The sequence below is a fragment of the Manis pentadactyla genome, chromosome 3 (assembly GCF_030020395.1).
Source record: "Manis pentadactyla isolate mManPen7 chromosome 3, mManPen7.hap1, whole genome shotgun sequence".
NCBI classification, from domain to species: Eukaryota; Metazoa; Chordata; class Mammalia; order Pholidota; family Manidae; genus Manis; species Manis pentadactyla.
Genome location: NC_080021.1, coordinates 85984552 through 86008121, shown reverse-complemented (window position 1 = coordinate 86008121; position 23570 = coordinate 85984552). Strand labels below are relative to the sequence as shown.

The 23570-nt window shown below is 34.6% G+C and overlaps 1 protein-coding gene across 1 annotated transcript in view; it reads left to right on the top strand.

Annotated features, from left to right (window-relative positions):
• SNTG1 (syntrophin gamma 1) overlaps window positions 1-23570 on the top strand; it is a 787875-nt gene that overhangs the window by 555056 nt on the left and 209249 nt on the right. Inside the window, exons 9-10 of the mRNA XM_057498090.1 lie at window positions 12001-12103; window positions 22133-22215. Of these exons, the coding sequence (XP_057354073.1) occupies window positions 12001-12103; window positions 22133-22215 (186 nt within the window). The remainder of the gene's footprint in view (window positions 1-12000; window positions 12104-22132; window positions 22216-23570) is intronic.

The following is a 23570-nucleotide window of genomic DNA, read 5'->3' as shown; positions in this document are numbered from 1 at the left end:
CCAGATATTCAAGGATTGTGAAGTATTATGCCTTTCGGGTAACAAATAACTACGGCCACATTAAATGAAATTCAAAACCTTTTCTCTTTTCCTATGTTAAAATCTATTGAGATTATATATAAAGGACAAGAGGCTTGTGCTTCTTTGTTTTTCACCTTATTACTCTGGACTTATGAAATAAATCGTAGTATCTCTCTGACATTTTTCATTGTCAACAACTGGAACAAGGTTATATAATGCCTAGTTTTATCAAAGAGCTTTCGATGATTGGTTTGGATAATGTCTAATAATTCGTTTTGAGTTTCTTTCACAAAGCAATATCAAAGAGAAGGCATACTTTATTGCTCTAAATGGTTTCCTTTCCAAAGCAGTATTTCTGGCTATTAATTAGTTTTGTGATTCGCACAGGCATGCAGTGAGATGGTCGGTTCCTGTGGCGAACAGAAACAGCGCTGGTCTTGGATTTTCACTCTCACACTAGGTGTTACAGACATTTATTGAGTCTCCAGTTCATGGTGCTAAGATAAGAACAGAGTCAAAAGCATTGCTGTAGCTATTTCCCAGGCCAGTGATCTGACAAATTGTTACCCGAGTCAATCTGTTAACATGTCTTCCCCAGGCTTCCTCTTTCCCTCACTCAGGTGTAGTTGTGGAGCAGCTCTGTCTGTGGGTATCGCAGCCCCAGGTTGCCATGGAGACAGAGCAGTAATAGACATGGAAGTAAAAGCAGCTTTTATCTTCCACTTATTACTAACAAACAAGAACTCTCACCCTACTCAGGACTTCAACTATGTCTAAGGCAGGTGGAGCGAGAAAAGGGAATTTCAAAGATGATGGTTCTGCCATTTAATACTCCCGCTGTGAAAGGGGCCCAGCAGCCCTGCTCTCACCTGTGAACCACATACCTTTCGAAGGGCGTGTTTGTGGGAATCGCAGTCAGTAGTTTTCTCCTACATTGTTTCACTTGAAAGTATGTGAGTAGTTCACATACCCTCAGTGAAGATTCCGTCTTCTAAAATCTCTAACTGAACATAAACCATTTCAGTTTTAGGACTCAAAGGAATAGCCTGGGGATTTCTGAAAGTGACATTAATTTACTTCAGTTCATTTAAAGACATAGAGTTTAAATTCTGTTAATAGAAGATGCAGAAGCTTCTAGATGACCTCCGACAAAATGCAGTTTTAAGGCATGAAGGGGCTCATACACTGGCACCTATGTTTAACATACTGTCAGATACATTTGCCCCTTTCCTGAGAGTCCCTTTGGATGGAGATAATGACCGCTGCTGTTTGGAGAGGAATGGGATGGGAATGAAGTCTGAGCCTGAAGCGGAGTGCATGAACACTGAGAGGCTTCCCAGGGAGTGTTTTATGTTTGGGTTATTTTTGCTTCTGTTTTTGCTTTTGTCGTTCAGGTACTAGGTGGCAGGAGTGCCTTAGAGACTGTTGGAAAAGAACTAGGGCTCAAAGTAGAAAGTAGACTAGAAAAAAGTTTGAGATGACAAAATAGAAAGGCAGTTAAGTTTATAATTTTGCTAAGGGTCATTGTTATATATTTTCAGTAATTTCCATATAAGAGGGGACTTGCATGGCTTCCAAATAGAGTACATGCATCTCATAGGGCACATGCATCTTGCATGATTTGATAAGCATCTTAATGCTTTTACAGTTGTCATATGTCCAACAGATTTTTCTGAAGACTGAAATTTGAGGTAATTATTAAGTAATGATATGGATATGTGTTTTTCTTTAGGCATTTAGCAACATATAGGAAAAATCATTTTGTCCCTACTCAGTTATTACAGTTGAGGCATATATATCAATTTTTGAAGAATTTGAAATTACCAGCTTTCCAAAGAAAACCCCATTTTCCCATGACAGCACAGCGGTGTTTCTCCCCATGCACACTTTGGATTACCAAGGAAATGTGGGCATAGCCTACTCTGGGGGCCCCAACGATGTCACTAATGGTATCAGAGTATTTAACTGTAGTCAGTATGTATCACAGGGAGGTGGCATTTAAAATTCAGGATAACATATTTAAATGATTCAAGCAACAGACTGAAATGACAGTATATAGGAGGAAATGGTACAAGTGGTTCTAAAATATTTGCTTCTTAGTTCTATGTTGTGTAAACATAGTGATAATATGCATAAACAAATATTTAGCAAATGTATGCTGCAGCTGCAAATCTAATGTGGGTGTGATAATGTTTAACTTTTTTTTGGATCTTGACAATTCAGTTTGTATGAGATATACAGAATTCTATACAAATAAGGAAAAGTGTCCTGATTTCTCCCTCTTCCTTCAAGAATTCTACTTAAATCTGGTATGCTGTTTATAGAACAGACATCCTTGTAGCTATGATTTTAATATTATGAACGTAGAATAAATATGTGCATTAGTTATTTCAGTCTAATATGACTATACAAAATATTATCATCTGTATGGGACTTTATTTTAAATACTCTGAATTTTCTTCCACAAATATGGACATGTTCTGTACCTCACTATTCTGCCTCAAATATATCATAACCATGTATAAGAAATACATTACAGTGATTCAACCTGTAAAAGATGTCTCCCCCAAGACATGAACTGAATATACTTTATTATGTGCAATTTTATAAAAATACTTTCCATTATTGAAGGAGGATGAGGGCCATTCAAAGATAAAGGTCTGATTTAAATATTTTAGGGACTTACTAAACAGTTGATGTATTTGGTATAAAAACTGAACCTCTGCTCATATAACATAGTCACAGAAGGCCTCTGAGTTATGACCAATGAGGGAACTGTAGCAGCTAATGGCAAGACTGCTGAGACCTTCAGTGCTGAGGGAAACACTGCCCAGGTTTTCATTTGTTCTTATAGTGCTAAGCAATGAAAAGAGTGCAAACTTACCAGTCTTATTAGTAGAGCAACTAGAAAAATTATGTGATGCCTAGTACACTGACTAGATTTGTGTCTGAATACTTCCCATATGCTATTTAGTTTTTAAAAACTTCCTTATAGCATTTTCCCCCCTGTAATTTATTGAGAGACTTGTTTTCTCACTAGTTTGCTGATCTCTAAACTAAAGGACTTTATCATCCTCATATCAGCACTGCACCTTCTGTATTACACAATACGGTTTTCTGAATATGGTAGACACTTGATGTGTGTTGATTGACTTAAACTCTGTAGTCATTGATCCTTAGAAGAAAATGTACACAGTAGGAAACTTACACAAATGCAGTCTCACCAATTCGGAGGGAAGCTGCTTGCTCTATTTTATCTTGTTATCTGGTCCCCCGTGGACTCTGCCTTCCATCCCCTCAGAACTAGTACAGTAAGGTAGTGTCACTGGAGATACAGATAAAAGGATGTTCAGACACTGAGAGGTAGTGATTAGTATCTCACAGTCTCTATGAGAGTCAAATACACTTTTTAAATAATTATTTAAGGTTTGCCTTAACCTTTTTTTGGAAAATGGCCTCGTGGAAAGAGTGGAGTCCTCATTAATACATGTAGTTTTGCTTGTCAGTCTGTCATATATTTATTAGCTGTTGTATCTGAGCAAGTCACTTAGCTTTTTGATGTCTCAAATTCTCATTTGTAAAATAAAAGGTAATACCATTTTTGCCTTGTTTACTTTATAAAATTTATTTCATAAACCCAAGGCTGTATACTTGGTGACACATTATTCATTTATATAAATGTGAATCATTAAACATCCCACTGAATGTAAGACTTTTAGTAGAAACAAATCAAATAGGAATCAAAACAATTTAACAGTCAGATAATGTGGCCCAATATTCAATAGAGAAAATACAGTCATTTTGAATTATTGTTGGAATATTTTAACAATGTTGCATTATATGTCACTGTCATCTCTGAAAGTATAGTGTTTAAAGAACCACTGATGTGTGTGTCAGATAATTAAGAATAAAGTGACTCAAGACAGGATGTGTGGGCCTCCCCTACTATCCTGCAACCAGCTTTTAGAATGTCTATCTAATTTTGTTTCTGTGGTTTAACATATAGCCTATACATCATGAGATGCAAGATTCAGGCTCATTTTTCTTCATGCTTTTGTCCACTACATTGAAATGATGAACTGGAAAACTGTTCTTCCTTATTTGTTGGCCTTAGCAAATTATGAACCATGGAGATGTTCTTTCAAGATGATCCAAGAGCATAATGTCAAGGTTAATTTAGCAGTTGCCTATAGAAATTGGTACCAAAACAAACAACAAACAAAAATAAAAATAAAATAAAATAACAGTTGTCTTCATATCTACTTGGAGGAAGGGGCTAATTCAACTGAACTTAAAGAACAGGCTGTTGGAAATTTACATTTATATACATTGCTGTTTATGTACAGAGCTGTACAAATATAGTATCTCTTCTAAGTTCCAGGCTTGCAGTTCAGTTTAATCTGCTCTTTCTACCCCTAGATTTTTCATGGTATCCTCTATAAAGTTCGTTACAACATTATTTCCATAGTATTAATTATATTTAACTTCATTAATCCATTAGGATTTATTGTCAGCATAGTGTTTAAAATAGTGTCCTATTCCATTTTCTTCTAAAGGGATGGGAAGGTATATTTACACCATTTATGATTAGCAGTCCTTTAAACACTAAACTTAAAAAAAATACTGCTATCATGTGTTAAAGTTCAAGTTAATTAAGACCTACTTTGGAGTTTCTATCCATTTCTATGGATTAATTTGTCTTTTTGTATATCAATAGCATACTGATTTGATTATATGACTTAATACCATCTTTAGACATTGATAACCTAATTTCTCCCAACCTTTACAGCTGCTCTTCTTTAGGCTTTTCTTGGACATTCTGGGGCTATCTTAAAACATTCTGTTGACTTAATTAGTTCTTATAGAAAATTTCATTAAGTGCATGGCATATTGCTGCAAGCATTTAGATTTTGTTTACTGTCCTTCAATAAGAATTCACAATTTATTTGAAAGCAATCTATTTCTATTTGTTAAATCTCTAAGGACTTTATAGGATTTCTTTTTCTCCAGTTTAATTTTTCTTCTGGTGTTTACTGCAAGGGAAAAGGGTATTTTACACTATTGTGTAAATACTTTATACTGTAGCTACCTTAACACATTATCTTTTAATTTCTAATTAGCATGTTAGTGGGGTATTTTTTTAAATACATAATAATATGTTTAGTAAAAAGAAAAACTATTATTTTCTTATTATTTATTAAAGTAATTTTGTTTTCTTAATTTACTGTATTTGCTGCAGGTCATAAAACATTTTTGAAAAATAATAGAGACAGTGGACATCTTTATCTAGTACCTGATTTTATTGACATGGTTTTATTGCTTTAGGACAATTTGCATCTCTTTGAAAAATTGACTTTATTAAGCTTATTTATTCAAATTTATTTATTTATTCAAAACTATTTAATGATTTTTTTATTGACCAAGTGCCATGCTAGGCTCTTTGAATACATCTGTGAACAAGATATAGCTTGCTGTCCTAATAGTATATTAGATATGATATGTCAGCACAGTATGGTAGGTAAGAAGGTGCTAATAGGTATGAAAAATGACAGGTAGAGCAGGTAAACAAGGTAAAAGGTATGGGAGAGCTATAATTTTAAATAGGTTGATGAAGAAGGACTCATTGGGATGAATTTTGAGCAGGGTAGAAAGAGGTAAGGATGTTTAGCCATGTAAATATTTAGGGAAAGAACATGCTAGGCCCAGGGAACAGCCAGGCATATTCAGGAAATACCACTAGGTGGTCTTCTATTCCTATTTTTCTTAAAGTTTTTATTAGGAATTGTGGCTCAATTAGACCAAATGTCCTTTCAGAATCTCTAATAGGATTAAAAACTCAAATTCTCTCTCTCTGTCTCCTATCACTCGATCATCATCTATCTGCTATGTATTAATAGATAATGTATATATTTAACTTCTTGATGAAATTAATTACATTGATATTAACTTCTTGTTATTTATCCAGGTTTGCTATTTTGAAATAAAACCTAGTTGGTCATAGTACAATTTTATTTGTCGCTTGTTGGATTCTAAATATTACTAGAGTATTTAAAATTATAATATCCATATTCACATTAATAATGGTCTCTTGTCTCTGTTACTCATACTATTTATGCCAGTCTTTTTATTAATTCTAACTCTAGTTTGACTTAATCAAATGAATAAAAGACACTTTAATAATTTAATGCTAGAATGATTTCTTCTTTAAGAATTAGAGAAAACAGTGTTGAACCCATCTGTTACTGACATCTTTTTTAAAGTAAAGCTTTTATCAACTTTAAAATTTATTTTAACTTGTTAATAGGATATAAACTAGTTAATTGGCCATACAAAAATAAGAAAACAAAGTAGAATATTGCTTGAATCATTGATGAAGTCACCTTAGAATTAAAACAAATGCTGAAAAGCATATCTATAGCCATGGGAGCTAGCAAACAATGGATTCTACTTGTTGAGTTAAAGTTCAGCTCACTTAGAATATGACTTTTCACCCACTTTTATTACATAGAACCTTGTTTTAATGGGGTCTTTTAAAGTGTTAGAATTGCTTTTAGTCATTTTAGTCAATATTTTAGCTTTAAATATTCCAATAAAATTTGATCAACTGTTTCAACACTCTTGCTTTGCTCAAGTAACTGGTTCTTTTTCATATTGAAAAAAATATATATACATATATTATTATTATATCTTGATTGTTAGTACTGAAATGTATTAGTCAACCTTCATTCTTAGTTGTAATGTTTACCAAAACCCAGAAATTACTGCATACTTTAACAATTTTAGGCTGAAATTTTAGCAATTCAGAAATATTAAAATATTATTGATTCTTTTTCAACACATAACCAGATATACATTTTTGCTGTGACTTTTCATTTTAAAACAACATAAAACTTAGACTATTACTGCCCATGGCCTTTTATTCTACTTTTTAATATATGGAGTGTTTTACACAAACAAAAATGCAGGAAAGATGATGAAATGAAAAAATGCATGAAATGTATTCTTTGGAATGTCACATTACCTTTCTTGAACTGTTATGTGCATGATAGTCCTAAACCCATCCAATATTCCATCTATTCCTAGCTTTTTTAGCATTGTTCTATATGCCCTGGTGGTAGCAATTCAAAGTGAGAGATGATATTTCTAAATCATCCCAAATTGCTTTCTTCTTTTGCATTGCTTCCTCCACATTCTACACTACATTTGATTTTTACAATTGATATGTCCCTCTTTCCAATGGTGATGCAATATGATTTTCCTAGATATGGTTCTATACCTTATTTTCCAGTTAGATAATTTCTACTTTTACACTTAATTTAATACCCAGCCCAAACGCACCAGGTCTTGTGAATATTGTAGACCCCTTCCTTGGTCAAACAATTCTCTCTTAAGAAGGCCTTACCTTCTGCCCTGAGAATTGGCAGCCACTCTGACCCTATGTGTAATCTGTAGGTGTGAACGTATACACCCGTACCTAAACCCCAGAAAGGGCAGCATGTTGCCCCCTCTGCCTCTGCAGATTCCTCTGAACACCAGGGTGTGAAACACACAATGGCCAGAGGACCCTCTAAACCCACTGAGGAAAGCCTTTAAATTCCAGTTTCATCTCAAACTCTTACCCTATAATACATGTAATAAGTCAAGTCCTTTTTTCCCACAATTATATAATGAAAGGATTTGTTTATTCAGTGTGCACATGAAGCCACTCCTTAACATGAAGAGTAAAGCATATTATTGTATCTAAAGTTAGTCTAGTTGTCGTATCTGTAAAGCCACCTGTTTAAAAACATTCCTCAAGGTCGTGCTTAATCTCTTTTTGTCCAGGAGTGAGCACTTTAAGAAAGTGATTTACTGCACTTAACAATGTCAAGAGGGATGAGTCCAAGGTGATAATAAATTCTGGGTGACTGTTTTTCCTTGAGGTTGTCCGTGAGCAGCAGTACCTACCTTCTTTCTTGAGCTCTCAGTCCTATTTGGTCGTTCTGACTTCATGCTAAGCTGCTGAGGAACTGTGACCCTCACAAGCTGTGTCACTGTTCTTATTGCCCTGAAGATGAGTGTGTGTACATGTGTTTCCAGATGTGTGCTTAAAAATATGTGCTGGCAAACACAAGTCCTTCTTTTCATCAATTACAAACAATCTCCAAGGTTGGATTGCAGGGCCGGGAAGACTAGCAGAGCCCAGAGGATTTTAGGGTAGTGAAAATACTCTATATGATACAATAATGGTGGATACGTGTCACTATACATTTATCCAAACCTAAGAATGTTCACCACTAAGAGTGAGCCCTATGTAAACTATGGACTCTGGGTGACAATGACGTGTCCATGTCTCCTCATCAGTTAACAATAAACAGCCCATTCTGGTGAGGAGGAGGATGATAGGGAGGCTGTGCCTGTCAGGGCAGGGGGTCTGTGGGAACTACCTTAATTTCCCTTCAATTTGCCATGAGTCTAAAACTATTCTACAAAAATAAAGTCTTTAAAAGTAAAAATATAAAGCAATCCCCTGATATGAGCATTTTGACCTCATACACCAAAGCAGTGGCAGAGAGCTGAATTCCTCTTTAAAATCTCATGTAAGACAGAGTGGCCTCCAAGGGGAAGGAGAAAAGGGTCAAGAAAACAAAATGATTCAATGATTCTCTTTTAACAGATAAATGAACTTCAGAACAGTCAGTTCATGTTAGGTTTTTCATGGTTTAATAAACTTATCAGTATTTATTTTAATTCCATTTCTCTTTTCTGTTCTTACTGATTGTCATCGTTTACCAGTCTCTGCCCCTTTGCTCACATACTCACCCAAGGCAACATGACAGAATAATTCTGCTCATACATTGCCGGATTAAAATATAGACATTTGATTTGCATCATGAAATGTGAACAAAAATGAAAAAGAATGGGATTTATTGGTGCAGATTTCTGATTTTGTAGGAAGATGACATTCATCATTATTCATACTGTAGACCCTATATTTCCCAACCTGACAATATCAGGCTGGTGAAATATGCACTGAAAAGATGATATGCCTGGATTAATTAAATACAGACTTCAAACTGTAAAGTTAATTAGTTACAGGAATGGAAGTACAGCAGAGAGACACAACCAATAATATTGTAATATCTTGGTATGGTAATGGGATAACTACATTTACTATGATGAGCATTTAGTAATGCATATAATTATCAAATCACTGTTGTACATCTGAAACCAATACTGTATATCAACTATATTTCAATGAAAATATTTATTATCTTAAAAATGTGTATGTATCAAAGACCTGAAATTCTGATTACCTAGAAAGACACCCTTAATTGACCTTTTATTAAAAATAAAACAAAACTATCTATCTTTCTGTTACACTTGAACAAAACTTCAAGACTGAGGTACAAATCTAAAGCTTTAAAAGAAAAACAGTTGCCCATTGCCTATTTTTGAGGCAACCATATTTAACATATTTAATTTGTAGATGTCTAATTTATTATGTTTACACTTAACACTGTCATACTGTTATTCGTTAGCACTAGATATCACCTATTGTACACTTACTATAGAACATGAGTATTTAACTACTGCATTCTGCCACCCCATATATTTCCCTGGCATGTAAACTTCCAATCCAGTTTTATAATAATGATTATAACAATATTAAATGTCAAGGGAAAACATAAGACAAGTTCATGAGTTCATACTAAGCCAAAACCAAATGAAAAAAAAATGTGACTTGCTTAAATGGTATTCTCTTGAATCTATAGAAAAGTAGGAGAGAACAAATTTATTCACGCTGTTAAGTCTAGCAATCTATGACACAGTATATCCTCCCATTTATTTAAAAATTTATGTTGTTTTTTTTATTGATATTAAAGCCAACTGATATTTGCATATTATTTAGTATCTATGCTATTCCACACTAAACTTCCTTAACACTTCACTTGGTAATGTCTCATGTAACAATGTCTATAGGTTGTCAAGGATTTTCTCTATTTAAAATTGTGTTACCTCTAAATGATAGTTTCATTTCTTCTTCTAGTTCTTAACACATTTCATCAACTCTTTTCTTGCCTTGTTGAAGAAAGACTTCAAAAAAGACTAAGGAAAAGTGGACATAATGGACATTGTTGCCTCATTTCTGATCTCAAAGAGAAGTGTCTCAACAATTCGCCATTAACTAAGATGGTTCTTACATTATTTTTTGTATATATCCTTTAAAATATCAAGGATACTCCTTTGTACACTCAGTTTTCTCTAAGTTTTTATCAAATGGAGCTTATCAAATGCTTCTTTGCATCTATTGAAATGATTATATGCTTCATTCATTTTAAAAGATTTTCCCTACTTTTAATGTGATGAAATACATTGCTTTTTGTGTGTGTCTGTTTTTTCTGTTGCTAAGACTGGGTTAATTGTATTGTTCTGTCTTCAAGTGCACTAATTTTATTCCCTGCCATCTTCACTGTGTTACTGAACCAATCCAGAATGTTCTTAAATTTGTTATTGTAAATTTTGGTTATACAATTTCACTTGGTTCTTTCTTAAAATTTGTATTTCTTTACTGATATTTTGTAATTTTTCATTTGGTCTGGTAATTTGTAATTTCTTGTTGGTGGCTGTACAGTCCTTCTCAGATAATTCCAGTGTGTGATTCATCTAGTTGGTGTTAGTTGATTGCTTTTCCTCATTCAAATTATGACTTTCCTGGTGCATAGTGTAAATGCTATTTGATTGCATCCCGGTCACTTTGCTCATTATATTCAGAGACTGACCCTTATTTAAGATTTTCTTTTTCTGTTTATCAGGAATTCAATCTGTTTAGAACACAGGTCCTAGTCTGTTGGTTCTGTGGACAGCATAATTTTTTGTGCCTGTTTGGTGTTTGATCTCGACCGACTTACCTTGTGTCTTTGGGGCTCCCCCTGGTCCCTGCTGCTGCTCTTTGAGAAGGTGGGAGGTTTTTCCTAGGTTGGGCCCCCTGGTGCCTCTCACTTGAGAGAAATGCTTCGCCCTACAGTGGGTAGATAGTTCTGTTGGGTAGTATCACTGTTCATTGTCTCCTGCATTTTTTTTTTAGGGTTTATAGTTGTACTTATTAGGTGGTAGCAGGGAGAGATGCATCTATGCCATCTTGTTGGGACCAGAAGTAATTCTAAATCAATTTGATAGCAAATTCTTTAATGACCTGAGGTTGAGCCTTTTTTTTAGATGTTTAATAGCAACTTATGTTCCCATGTCTATTAACTACCCCTTTGTTATATATTTATAATGCTCCTCTTAGTTTATGTGAGATCAAAAATTATAAATGTATTTATATATTTTCTAGGTATGTTTGATATAAATAATTACTCAACTTCTTATACTTCTTTTAGTATTTCTTTCTTTTCTCTTGAATCATTTTTGAAGAAATTGGCATTATTTTAACCAGACCTATAAATTCTGTAATTTGGAAGGTGTTGAGAGTTATTGACAGTCTCCATCATTATTTCAAGTTTTCAAGGAAAGGAAAAAAAGATACATAATAATATAATAGGAAAGTAATACCTATTTGTTTTACAAAAGAGTTTGAGTGAATTGGGCACTTTTATTTAATTTGAATTAGCTCTCTGTTGAACATCTGCAGGGTAATTTATTCTTATTTCTCAAAGTGGTGTGTAATAAATGATCAATAAATAGTTATTAATACCACATCCTTCTGTACTTCATAGTCCCTCATAATGTCCATCAACTCAAGAGAAATCAAAAATATGATTGGAAGATGATGACATTGTGTGTGAACAGGGGACTATAGAATAATGGGCAGAATAAGAAGGTGATGACTGAATCTTGGCAATGTTAGATAATTTGTTCCCTCTCTCATAAAATGTTTCTGACCAGCAGGGAAAAAAGAGAAGTGGGAAAGAAACCAATCACTTTAAGGTTTTGTGATCATATAAAATTTTGTGAACATACTGGTAATAGTATCATTTTCATTCTCTGTTACTTTAGGTTCAGGTTCTTCGGAATGCTGGAGAAGAAGTGACCCTAACAGTGTCATTTTTAAAAAGGGCACCTGCTTTCCTCAAACTCCCACTGAACGAAGATTGTACATGTAAGCATTTTTGAAGAATAGGTGAAATGCCCACATCAGCGTGTTTATTTTCTAAACCATTACTTCCTGACAGCAATTGGTAATTTGTTTTTAAAGTTGGGATTTCTGCCTGAATTACATTTTTATCTCATAAAGCATTCTTTTAACCCTTATGCAAAAGGAACAGATGTTATTTTTGTTTTAGAATGTATTCACCGCATTTACAGTTATTTTCCAACCTACAATTGGAGACACATTTTAAAAATAAGTATCATATCAAACTTAGATATTTTGTATCAAATTTCATTCATAATATTTGATTAATGTATTTTCTCTCACTAGAAAATGATATGCTCTTATTTGTCCACTAGACTTTTTAAATAAGCATTTACATGTAAGTTGTCCAGATGGGAATAGGGAGGCTGAAAGAAGCTCCAGTCTATGTAGAAATAAAATAAGTTTCCTAAGAACTACTTAAGAATTTCTGTATCAATTTTTGGATTATGAAATGAAATGTACATTATCTACCATTTTTGCTAAAAAAGTCAAAGAAGAATATATATTTTTATATTTTACCTCAATATAATTATACTGAGGTATAATTTGCATGCAAGGAATTGTAAATATCTTTAAAGGCACAATTGGAAGGATTCTGAAAAATGCACACATTTGCATGTTTCCTCTGTGCGTCATCCCAATTAAGAACAACCCAGAAACAATCATCAATTTAATTTCTTGTCATCAGATATTTTTTCTTCTTCTACAACATGTTAGAATGGAATCATATTGTATTTAGTCTCATATGTCTGGTTTCTTTCATTATGAACAATCACATATGTTTCAGTAGTTTTCTCATTTATATTGCTGTGTATATTCGATTGTATGAATGTACTAAAGTTTGTTAACATATTCTCCTATTGATTAACAACAGCAGTTTCTGGTATTTTGTGACTATAAATAAAGCTACTAGGAACATTCTTGTACAAAGCTTTTGGAAGTCTTATAATTTTATGTCACTACCATTAGTACTTAGGAGTGGAATTGCTGAGTCACAGGAGAGCTGTATAATGAACCTATTAGCAAACTGCCAACCCTACTTCTCAAGTGGACATATTTTTAAAGATCTTTCACTGTCTACTCCAACAGTGTATAAGACTTCTGGTTGCTCTATGGTTATTCTAATATGTGATGGTAAAAGTTATCTTTTTTACCCATTCGGCTGTATGTGTAGTGGTATTTCATGGTAGTTTAAATTTGCATCTCTCTGAAGACTAATAATGACAAGCTCCTTACCATGTTTCATTTGTGTATATTATTGGCAGTTTGCATATCTTATTTTGTAATGTGTCTGCTCAAGTTTTGCCCATTTCCATTGGTATGTCTTTATATTTTCACATTGCAGGAGTTTTAAAAAATATTCTGGATATAAGCCTTTTGTCAGCTATGTATTACAAATATCTTTCAGTCTGTGGCTACCTATGTTTGACCTAAAGGTGTTGTATGCTTGCAGTTTTTAATTTTGATAGTGCCTAATTTATCATTTTATGGTTGTTTTTGGCATGTATGATTATTGCTTTATCTTCTCTAAGAAATATTAGCCTACATCGAGGTTGGAAAGAGAATCCCCTACATTTTTCCTAGAAATTCTGTGACATTGGCTTTATGTTTAAGTTTATAATCTCTTATATTAGTTACTTTTGTGTGTGTGTGTGTGTGTATGTGTCTAAGGTAGGAATTAAGAATCAAGAAATAGCTTTTTTATTTTCATTAATCTGTATGCCCATTCTTCCACTAAAACCAAAGTGTTGATTATTGTAGAATTATAATGTCTTTAAACATTCACCTAGGATAGGTTCTCCAACATTGCAATTTTATAAGATTTGCTATTCTAGATCATTTGCATTACTGCATACATTTAGAAATACCATCAATTTCTATAAAAACCTATTGTGCTTATGAACGGGACTAAATTGAATTTATAGACAATTTGGGGAATTAACAAATTAACATTTAGTCTGTCAATCCATGAACATGATAAATTTCCATTTATGTTTTAATTTTTCTCAGCAACATTTTGTTTTCAGTAACTTGCATATCTTTATTAAATTTAAATATTTTATGTTTCTATTCTACTCTACTATAAATGATGTTTTTAAAATTTCATTCTACAATTATCTGTTTCTAACACATAGAAATAAAATCTACTTTTATGTATTGACATATTCTACATCATAGCTTAATTTTTTCCAGTAGGATTTTTTTGTACACTCTTTTGAGTTTTTCTACATGTACAATTATTTCAAATGCAAATAACAAGTTTTGCTTCTTCCTTTCCAACATATATTTCTGTAATTACTTTTTCTAGCCTAAAGCAATGGCTAGGATCACCAATAAAATGTTGAGTATTGAGAGCAGACTTCCTTCTGTTGCTCAAGGTGTTAGGGGAGAAATTTCCACTCTTTTACCTTTAAGTTTATTAGCTGTAGGTGTTCACAGAAACACTTTGTTAGATCTAGGAGGTGTCTTCAAATCCTGGTTTATGTAATTTTTTTTCACTTTAACATAAATTTCAGGGAGTTGTCTCAAATTATTTTATACCCATTGAAATATATATTTTCTTATTCTGTTGATATGGTGAATTTCTTTTTTTAATTTTTGTATTTTGATATCATTAATGTACAGTTACTTGAACAACATTACGGTCAGTAGACTCCCCCCTTTATCAAGTCCCCCCCACATACCCCATTACAGTCACTGTCCATCAGCGTAGTAAGATGCTATAGAATCACTACTTGTCTTCTGTGTATATACTGCCTTTCCGATGCCCACCCCCACATTATGTGTGCTAATAGTAATGCCCCATTTTCCCCCTTATCCCTTCCTTCCCACACACCCTCCCCAGTGCCCTTCCCTTTGGTAACTGTTAGTCAATAGTCCATTCTTGGGTTCTGTGAATCTACTGCTGTTTTGTTCCTTCAGTTTTTGCTTTGTTCTTATACTCCACAGATGAGTGAAATCATTTGATACTTGTCTTTCTCTGCCTGGCTTATTTCACTTAGCATAATACCCTCTAGCTCCATCCATGTTGTTGCAAATGGTAGGATTTGTTTTCTTCTTATGGCTGAATAATATTCCATTGTGTATATGTACCACGTCTTCTTTATCCATTAATCTGCTGATGGACACTTAGGTTACTTACATTTCTTGGCTATTGTAAATAATGCTGCGATAAACATACAGGTGCATCTGTCTTTTTCAAACTGGGCTGCTGCATTCTTAGGGTACATTCCTAGAAGTGGAATTCCTGGTCAAATGGTATTTCTCTTTTGAGTTTTGTAAGGAACCTCCATACTGCTTTCCACAATGGTTGAACTAGTTTACATTCCCACCAGCAGTGTAGGAGGATTCCCCTTTCTCCTCATCCTCACCAACATTTGTTGTTGTTTTTTTTTATGAAGTTGGCCAACCTAATTGGTGTGAGGTGATATCTCATTGCGGTTTTAATTTGCATTTCTCTGATGATTAGCGATGTGGAGAATCTTTTCATGTGCCTGTTGGCTATCTCAATTTCTTCTTTGGAGAAGTGTCTGTTCAGCTCCTCTACACATTTTTTTTTTTTTTGTAGATAATTATTTTTTATTGAAGGGTAGTTGACACACAGTATTACATTACATTAGTTTCAGGTCTACACATTTTTTTAATTGGCTTATTTGCTTTTTGTTTGTTGAGGTGCGTGAGCTCTTTATATAATTTGGATGTCAACCCCTTATCAGATATGTCACTTACCAATATATTCTCCCATACTGTAGGATATCTTCTTATTCTACTGATGGTATCCTTTGCTGTACAGAAGCTTTTTAGTTTGATATAGTCCCACTTGTTCATTTTTCTTTTGTTTCCCTTGCCCAGGGAGATATGTTCATGAAGAAGTTGCTCATGTTTATGTCCAAGAGATATTTGCCTATATTTTTTTCCAAGAGTTTTATGGTTTCATGACTTACATTCATGTCTTTGATCCATTTTGATTTAATTTTTATATGCAGAGCTAGACAATAATCCAGTTTCATTCCCTTACATGCAGCTGTCCAGTTTTGCCAACACAAGCTGTTGAAGATGCAGTCATTTCCCCATTGTATATCCATGGCTCCTTTATTGTATATTAATTGACCATATATGCTTCAGTTTATGTCTGAAATCTCTATTCTGTTCCACTCATCTATTGGTCTGTTCTTTTGCCAGTACCAAATTGTCTTGATTACTGTGGCTTTGTAGTAGAGCTTACAGTCAGGGAGCATAATTCCCCCTGCTTTTCTCTTCCTTTTCAGGATTGCTTTAGTTATTCAGGGTCTTTTGTCATTCCATATGAATTTTAGAACTATTTGCTCTAGTTCATTGAAGAATGCTGTCGGTATTTTGATAGGGATTGCATTGAATCTGTAGATTGCTTTAGGCAGGATGGCCATTTTGACAATATTAATTTTCCTAGCCAAGAGCATGGGATGAATTTCCATTTATTAGTGTTCTCTTTAATTTCTCTTAAGAGTGTCCCATAGTTTCCAGGGTATAAGTCTTTCACTTCCTTGGTTAGGTTTATTCCTAGGTATTTTATTCTTTTTGATGCAGTTGTGAATGAAATTCTTTTCCTGATTTCTCTTTCTGCTAGTTCATCATTAGTGTATAGGAATGCAACAGATTTCTGTGTATTAATTTTGTATCCCGCAACTTTGCTGAATTCAGAAATTAGATCTAGTAGTTTTGGAATGGATTCTTTAGGGTTTTTTATGTACAGTATCAGTCATCTGCAAACAGGGACAGTTTAACTTCTTCCTTGCTTATCTGAATGCCTTTTATTTCTTTGTGTTGTCTGATTGTGGTGGCTAGGACCTCCAGAACCATGTTGAATAAAAGTGGGAAGAGTGGGCATCCTTGTCTTGTTCCCAATCTTAAAGGAATAGCTTTCAGCTTCTCACTGTTAAGTATGATGTTAGCTGTGGGTTTATCATATATGGACTTTATTATGTTGAGGTACTCTCCCTCTCTACCCATTTTGTTGAGAGTTTTTATCATGAATGGATGTTGAATTTTGTCAAATGCTTTTTCAGCATCCATGGAGATGAAAATGTGGTTTTTGTCCTTCTTTTTGTTGATGTAGTGGATGATGTTGATGGATTTTCAAATGTTGTACCATCCTTCCATCCCTGGAATAAATCCTACTTGATCATGATGGATGATCTTTTTGATGTATTTTTGAATTCAGTTTGCTAATATTTTGCTGAGTATTTTTGCATCTATGTTCATCAGGGATATTGGTCTGCAATTTTCTATTTTTGTGGTGTTTTTGCCCAGTTTTGGTATTAGAGTGATGTTGGCACAATTTCAATCTTTTTGAATTTGCTGAGGTTCTTTTTGTGGCCTAGTATATGATCTATTCTTGAAAATGTTCCATGTGCACTTGAGAAGAATGTGTATCCTGTTGCTTTTGGATGGAGTGTTCTGTAGATGTCCATTAGGTCCAACTGCCCTAATACATTGTTCAGTGCCTCTGTCTCTTTACTTATTTTCTGTCTGGTTGATCTATCCTTTGGAGTGAGTGGTGTGTTGAAGTCTCCTGAAATGAATGCATTGCATTCTATTTCCCCCTTTAATTCTGTTGGTATTTGTTTCATATATGTAGGTGATCCTTTGTTGGGTGCTTGGGTATTTATAACAGTTATATCCTCTTGTTGGACTGACCCCTTTATAATTATGTAATGTCCTTCTTTGTCTCTTGTTACTTTCTTTGTTTTGAAGTCTATTTTGTCTGTTACAAGTACTGCAACTCCTGCTGTTTTCTCCCTGTTAGTTTCTTGAAATGTCTTTTTCCATCCCTTTACTTTCAGTCTGTGTATGTCTTTGGGTTTGAAGTGAGTCTCTTGTAGGCAGCATATAGAAGGATCTTGTTTTTTAATCCATTCAGTAACTCTGTGTGTTTTGATTGGTGCATTCAAACCATTTACATTTATGGTGATTATCGATAGGTATGTACATATTGTCATTGCAGGCTTTAGATTCATGGTTACCAAAGGTTCAAGGTTAATTCCCTTACTATCTAACAGTCTAATTTAACTCACTTCATGTGCTATTACAAACACAACCTAAAGGTTCTCTTTTTTATTTTCCTCCTTTTCTTCCTCCTCCATTATTTGCATGTTATGAATCATATTCTGTACTCTTTTTCTATCCCTTGGGTGACATCTATTTAGCCTTGGGAATACTTCCATCTATAGGAGTCCCTCCAAAATGCACTGTAGAGGTGGTTTGTGGGAGGTAAATTCTATCAACTTTTTCTATCAACTTTTTCTTATCTGAAAATTATTTAATCCCTCCTTCAAATTTACATGATAACCTTTCCTGCTATAGTGTTCTTGGTTCAAGGCCCTTCCTGCCTCATTGCATTAAATAAATCTTGTCACTCTCTTCTGGCCTGTAAGGTTTCTGTTGAGAAGTCTGCTGACAGCCTGATGGGTTTTCCTTTGTATGTGATCTTTTTTCTCTCTCTAGCTGCTTTTAAAAGTCTGTCTTTATTCTTCATCTTTGCCATTTTAATTATTATATGTCTTGGTGTTGTCTTCCTTGGGTCCCTTGTGTTGGGAGATCTGTGCATCTCCATGGCCTGAGAGACTATCTCCTTCCCCAGATTGGGGAAGTTTTCACCAATTACCTCCTCAATGACACTTTCTATCCCTTTTCTTCTCTATTCTTCTTCTGGTACCCCTATAATATGAATATTGTTCTGTTTGGATTCATCACACAGTTCTCTCAATATTCTTTCATTCCTAGAGATTCTTTTTTCTCTTTGTGCCTCAGCTTCCTTGTATTCCTCTTCTCTAATTTCTATTCCATTTACTGTCTCTTCTACTACATCTAATCTGTTTTTAAATCCCTCCATTTTATGTTTCATTTCAGATATGGAATTTCTTAATGATTGAATCTCTGACTTAAATTCGTTCCTGAGTTCTTGAATATTTTTCTGTACCTCTGTAAGCATGTTTATGATTTTTATTTTAAACTCTCTTTCAGGGAGATTGGTGAGTTCAATTTCATTTGACCCTTTTTCTGGGGTTTGTGAGATTTTGCTCTGAACCATGTTCTTTTGACATTGCATATTTCTGTGTGGTGCCCACTAGTGCCCAGAAACTCCAGTCTCTGGAGCTTCTCAGCCCCTAGAGTGAGGCGTGGGGTCGTAGGGAAGTGGAGCTGGTGCCTGGGGGGAGGAAATATCTGTTTCCTGATTCCTGTCTGAGGAGCCTGTCTCCAGCATCAGAGCCAGTGGGCCATCATGCTTGTGCAAGTCTCTGTGCTTTGCATCTCTAGCTTTTGTAGGTGGGGCCTCCCTCTGGCTGGCCTGACACCAGCACACTGACTGCAGGTTTGTGAGCGGGTGCTGGCAGGCCAGAAGGAAGGTGCAGCAGGCTGTGTATCATAGTGGGGGGCCTCAGAGCTGGGTAGGCAGCCAGGGGGATGGGGCACCTGAAGTTCCTCAAAGTTTCCAACCTGCTGGACAGAGGGGGCCTAGACAACCTTGTCCAGCTCTCCCCGCCCCCACGCAGGAAGCTCTGTGCAAACCCTGCCCCTTCAACAGCCCTCTCACTGCTAGGAAGCCTCTCAGACTGCCTGCCTTTCCCTTGTCCCAGAGAGCCCGGGTGTGGATCCCTGTCCTCCACAAATGGCTGGAATCTGTCTCTCAAGCACTCCACCTGTCTGAGCTCCCCAATGTCCAGAGCACCACACATGGTAGGTTTCTGCTCCCAAAGCAGACCTCCAGGGTTGGTGTTCAACAGTTCTAGGCTTCCACCCCCTCACCCGCTCCATTTCTCTTCCTCCTGCCAGTGAGCTGGGGTGAGGGAAGGGCTTGGGTCCCACCTGATTAAGGCTTCAGTACGTTACCCTGTTTCTTGAGGTCTGCTCTGTTCCTAAGGTCTGTATGCAGTCTGGTTCAGCCTTCTTTCTTGTTGTTGTTTTAGGGTTAGTTGTATCAATTAACTACATTTTCATTCTATCTGTGGTTTTGGGAGGAATTCTCTGTCTCACCGCTCATGCCACCATCTTGAATCCTTGATATGATGAATTTTTAACAATTGATTTTGAATGCCAAAACAAGCTTTTGTGCCTAGGATAAACACCACATGGAAGTGTTATGTTTTTTGTATATTGCTGGTTTTAATTTGCTAATAAATTGTTAAAACTTTTTTTTTTCTCAAATCTGTGTTCATGAGGGATATCCATATGTACTTTTCTTGTGATGTTTAAGTGGGATTTTGGAGCCAGGGTTTTTATGCCATCATATAAGTTGTGAAGTTATAACCCCTCCTCTATTCCAGAAAAAAATATTTTACAGTGATAAAAACTTTTTAAAAAAATAATTGAATAAATTCACCAGAAGCAATGTGAGCCTAGAGGTATTTTATTTTTTATGAGTTAATCTCTTGAATGGATATGAGACTTCTCTAATAGTCTCTTTTCTCCTTTTATAAATTTTTATAAAATTTTCAAGGATTTTTCCATTTCAAACAAGTTGTCAATTTATTTACATGAAGTTATTAACCATATCCTTTCATTATTTTTTTCATATGTATTGACTTGCAGAAATGCCACCTCCTTCATTCCTTATATCTATAATTTGTATTTTCTCACTCTTTTGCTAGAACATTTTTGCTATAGGTTTTATTATTGTTTCCAAAAGACCCATTTTTATCTTAGTTAATTTTGTCAATTATTTTGTTTTCAATCTCACTGCTTTCCACATTTATTTTTACATTTTCTGTCTCCCATTTACTGTTTTTTAATATGCTCTTCCATTTCTACTTTCTTAAAATGGAAACATAAATGAGCTTACACATGCTTTATTTTGTGCACTAAACCTTTACATTTTTTAATAAATCTTTAAATTTTAAATTTCACTTAAATATTTAAATTTTTTAAATCTTTAAATTTCACTCAAAACACTGCTTTAGACGCTGGCACAGAGCTTGACATACTGTGGTTTCACTTTATTCAGTTCAAAATGGATGTTTTAAAGTAATATGTGTAAGTATTAAAAACATTGTCTCAAAAGAGAAATGCTGTAAACATCGAAAGAAAAAGTAGCTAAAACAAAGTATGAAATTATTAAGATTTAAAGAGTAGAAAAACTATATCTAGGCTAGTGTAGCCAAAAAGCCTATGATCTCCTTAACACCAAGAAATGTATGAAACTTTAGAGTAATAAAAGAGAAGAAAAAATTTATTTCTTTGAGCTCATTGGTTCATATGTTGAGTGTTATCATGACCTCTGATGCTTGTATTTAAGCATAATATTTTAAATAAAAATTGGGAGTCAATTACATCAATAGCTCATATTTATCAACATTAAACTCCAAAAAATAATGTTTTTCCAAAAAATCAATGAAACAGAAATCAAGAAATATGTATTCTAATCCTGGCTGTAAAAATTATTAAATAACTGAAATCTTAGAAAATTGCAAATCACATTACTCATCTTAAAAAATTAGATCTTAGTAGGTATCTCATGAGGACCTAATAAGCTTTTTAGTTGCAGTTTCACAAAACTGGATAGCATCAATGAGAGCACTTCCAATTATAGAATATGCCAAGAACACTTGTAAAGACAGAGTATGTGCAAATGCTTTTTGCATCATGGAAAATGATGGTATTTAAATATAGTATTTGTTAGTAGGTTGAAACATGACAATAAATAGTACTTGACAGACAAACAAAATTCTGCACTATTATAAGTATGGCTCATAAGTGGAGGTCACTCCGGATAATGAAATAAAGTAATATTTTCATAAGGTTGTTTTTCTGAAATTAATAGTAAATATTGGCAAGTCTCTTATAGGGCCTCATTTTAGTCACTTAGCTTACAGTCAAAATTCTAGCTTTGATGTAAGTGAACTGAAAATGTATTTTACTACCTGCTTTGCTTGCTATATTGAGTATACTAAAATACATAATGTGGAATGTGTCTGTCAGGAACATTCTAACCAGCGGGCTGTTTTTTTCTCCCCGCAGGTGCTCCCAGTGACCAGAGCAGCGGAACCTCTTCCCCTCTCTGTGACAGTGGCTTACACCTCAACTACCATCCCAACAACACAGTAAGATGAGCCACAGTTCAGATTAGTAAGGATGTAAAACAAAGAAAGCCCAAAGAGAACATATATAGTTGTACTGTGTAAAACTGCCCTTAATTCTGGTTTCTTGGATATATTTGAAATTCTTGGTTGCTTCATCATTTGAGTATTACGATAAAGCCAGGAAGGAAAAAATAAGTAGGTCAGGTTTTTTTATATCATTTTTCTCCTCTCATATCTATATTTAGCCCTTTGCAAGCTATAGGACTTTTGAGAGGTCACATACAATGTCATATAATCATTTTGTAACATTGCATATTACATGTAATTTCATGCTCTAAATGATTTGACATGATTTTTATCATTTTTCTTTCAAAATCAGATAGTTTAAAGTAGCAATTTAATGTGCTACTTGTTAGCAATTTCTTAGCAATCTTCTTGCTAAGGTTTCTTAGCAATCTTCTTGCTAAGGTTTCTTAGCAATCTTCAGGTATACCAAGGAATTAATGCAAAGTGAGGATATCTAACCTACACATTATGTCAAAATGTAATGAATGTTAAATTATACAGGTATTTCATAATTGATAAGGTTGGCATGCTCATTTTATATACATTTTATAAATTTTCTATTATCTTTTTCATTTGTATTTTAGAGTAAACACATTTTTTTTTTAATAAATATGTACTCCTATGAAACTGCTTGTATTTTACCCTTCAAAATATTCACACACTTAAGGACAAAACAGTTCTCTCTGGTCATATGTTAAGCCTAAGAGTTATCCCCTGTGAAGAGCAGCAGAGCTGGCTTTAAGTAGAATTTTGTTTTTTCTATTCTACAAAGTAGTATATATGAGACATATAATTTCTTCTGACTTGTATGATTCACCCTCCCATTGAAATTCTTGACCTAATTGTATCATTTTACTTCGAATGCTGCATTTGAACATCTTCAGGCCTGCATGGCCTTCGTTGCTCCTCTTCTGTCCCTCACATTGTGCCGCAGATCCCCCGGACCAAGTTACCTGTACAGCGTAAGCCAACCACCTGGGTGTATTTCATCTGGCCTTCTTCTTTTCGTTGCCAGAGAAATAATTGTCATTATAGAGGATGTTTAAAGCACTGATCTTCAGAAGATGACAAGATCCTAATGACAGAATTAGAAAATGAATATAAACATTCTGTGCTGCCCTCAGCTTCCTTCTCAATTCTACATGCTAATTACAGGCTCCCACCAGATCTTCACCTCTTATGTTAGCAATGGCTTTTCTCACCTTTCTCCTTGCACTGTAGATGCTTTGATACTTTTGATGCCCCTCTGGTATCTTTGCTGGGCTGGTGCCTCTGCCTGCAGCTGCTGAGTGTGGCCACCCCACCCCCAG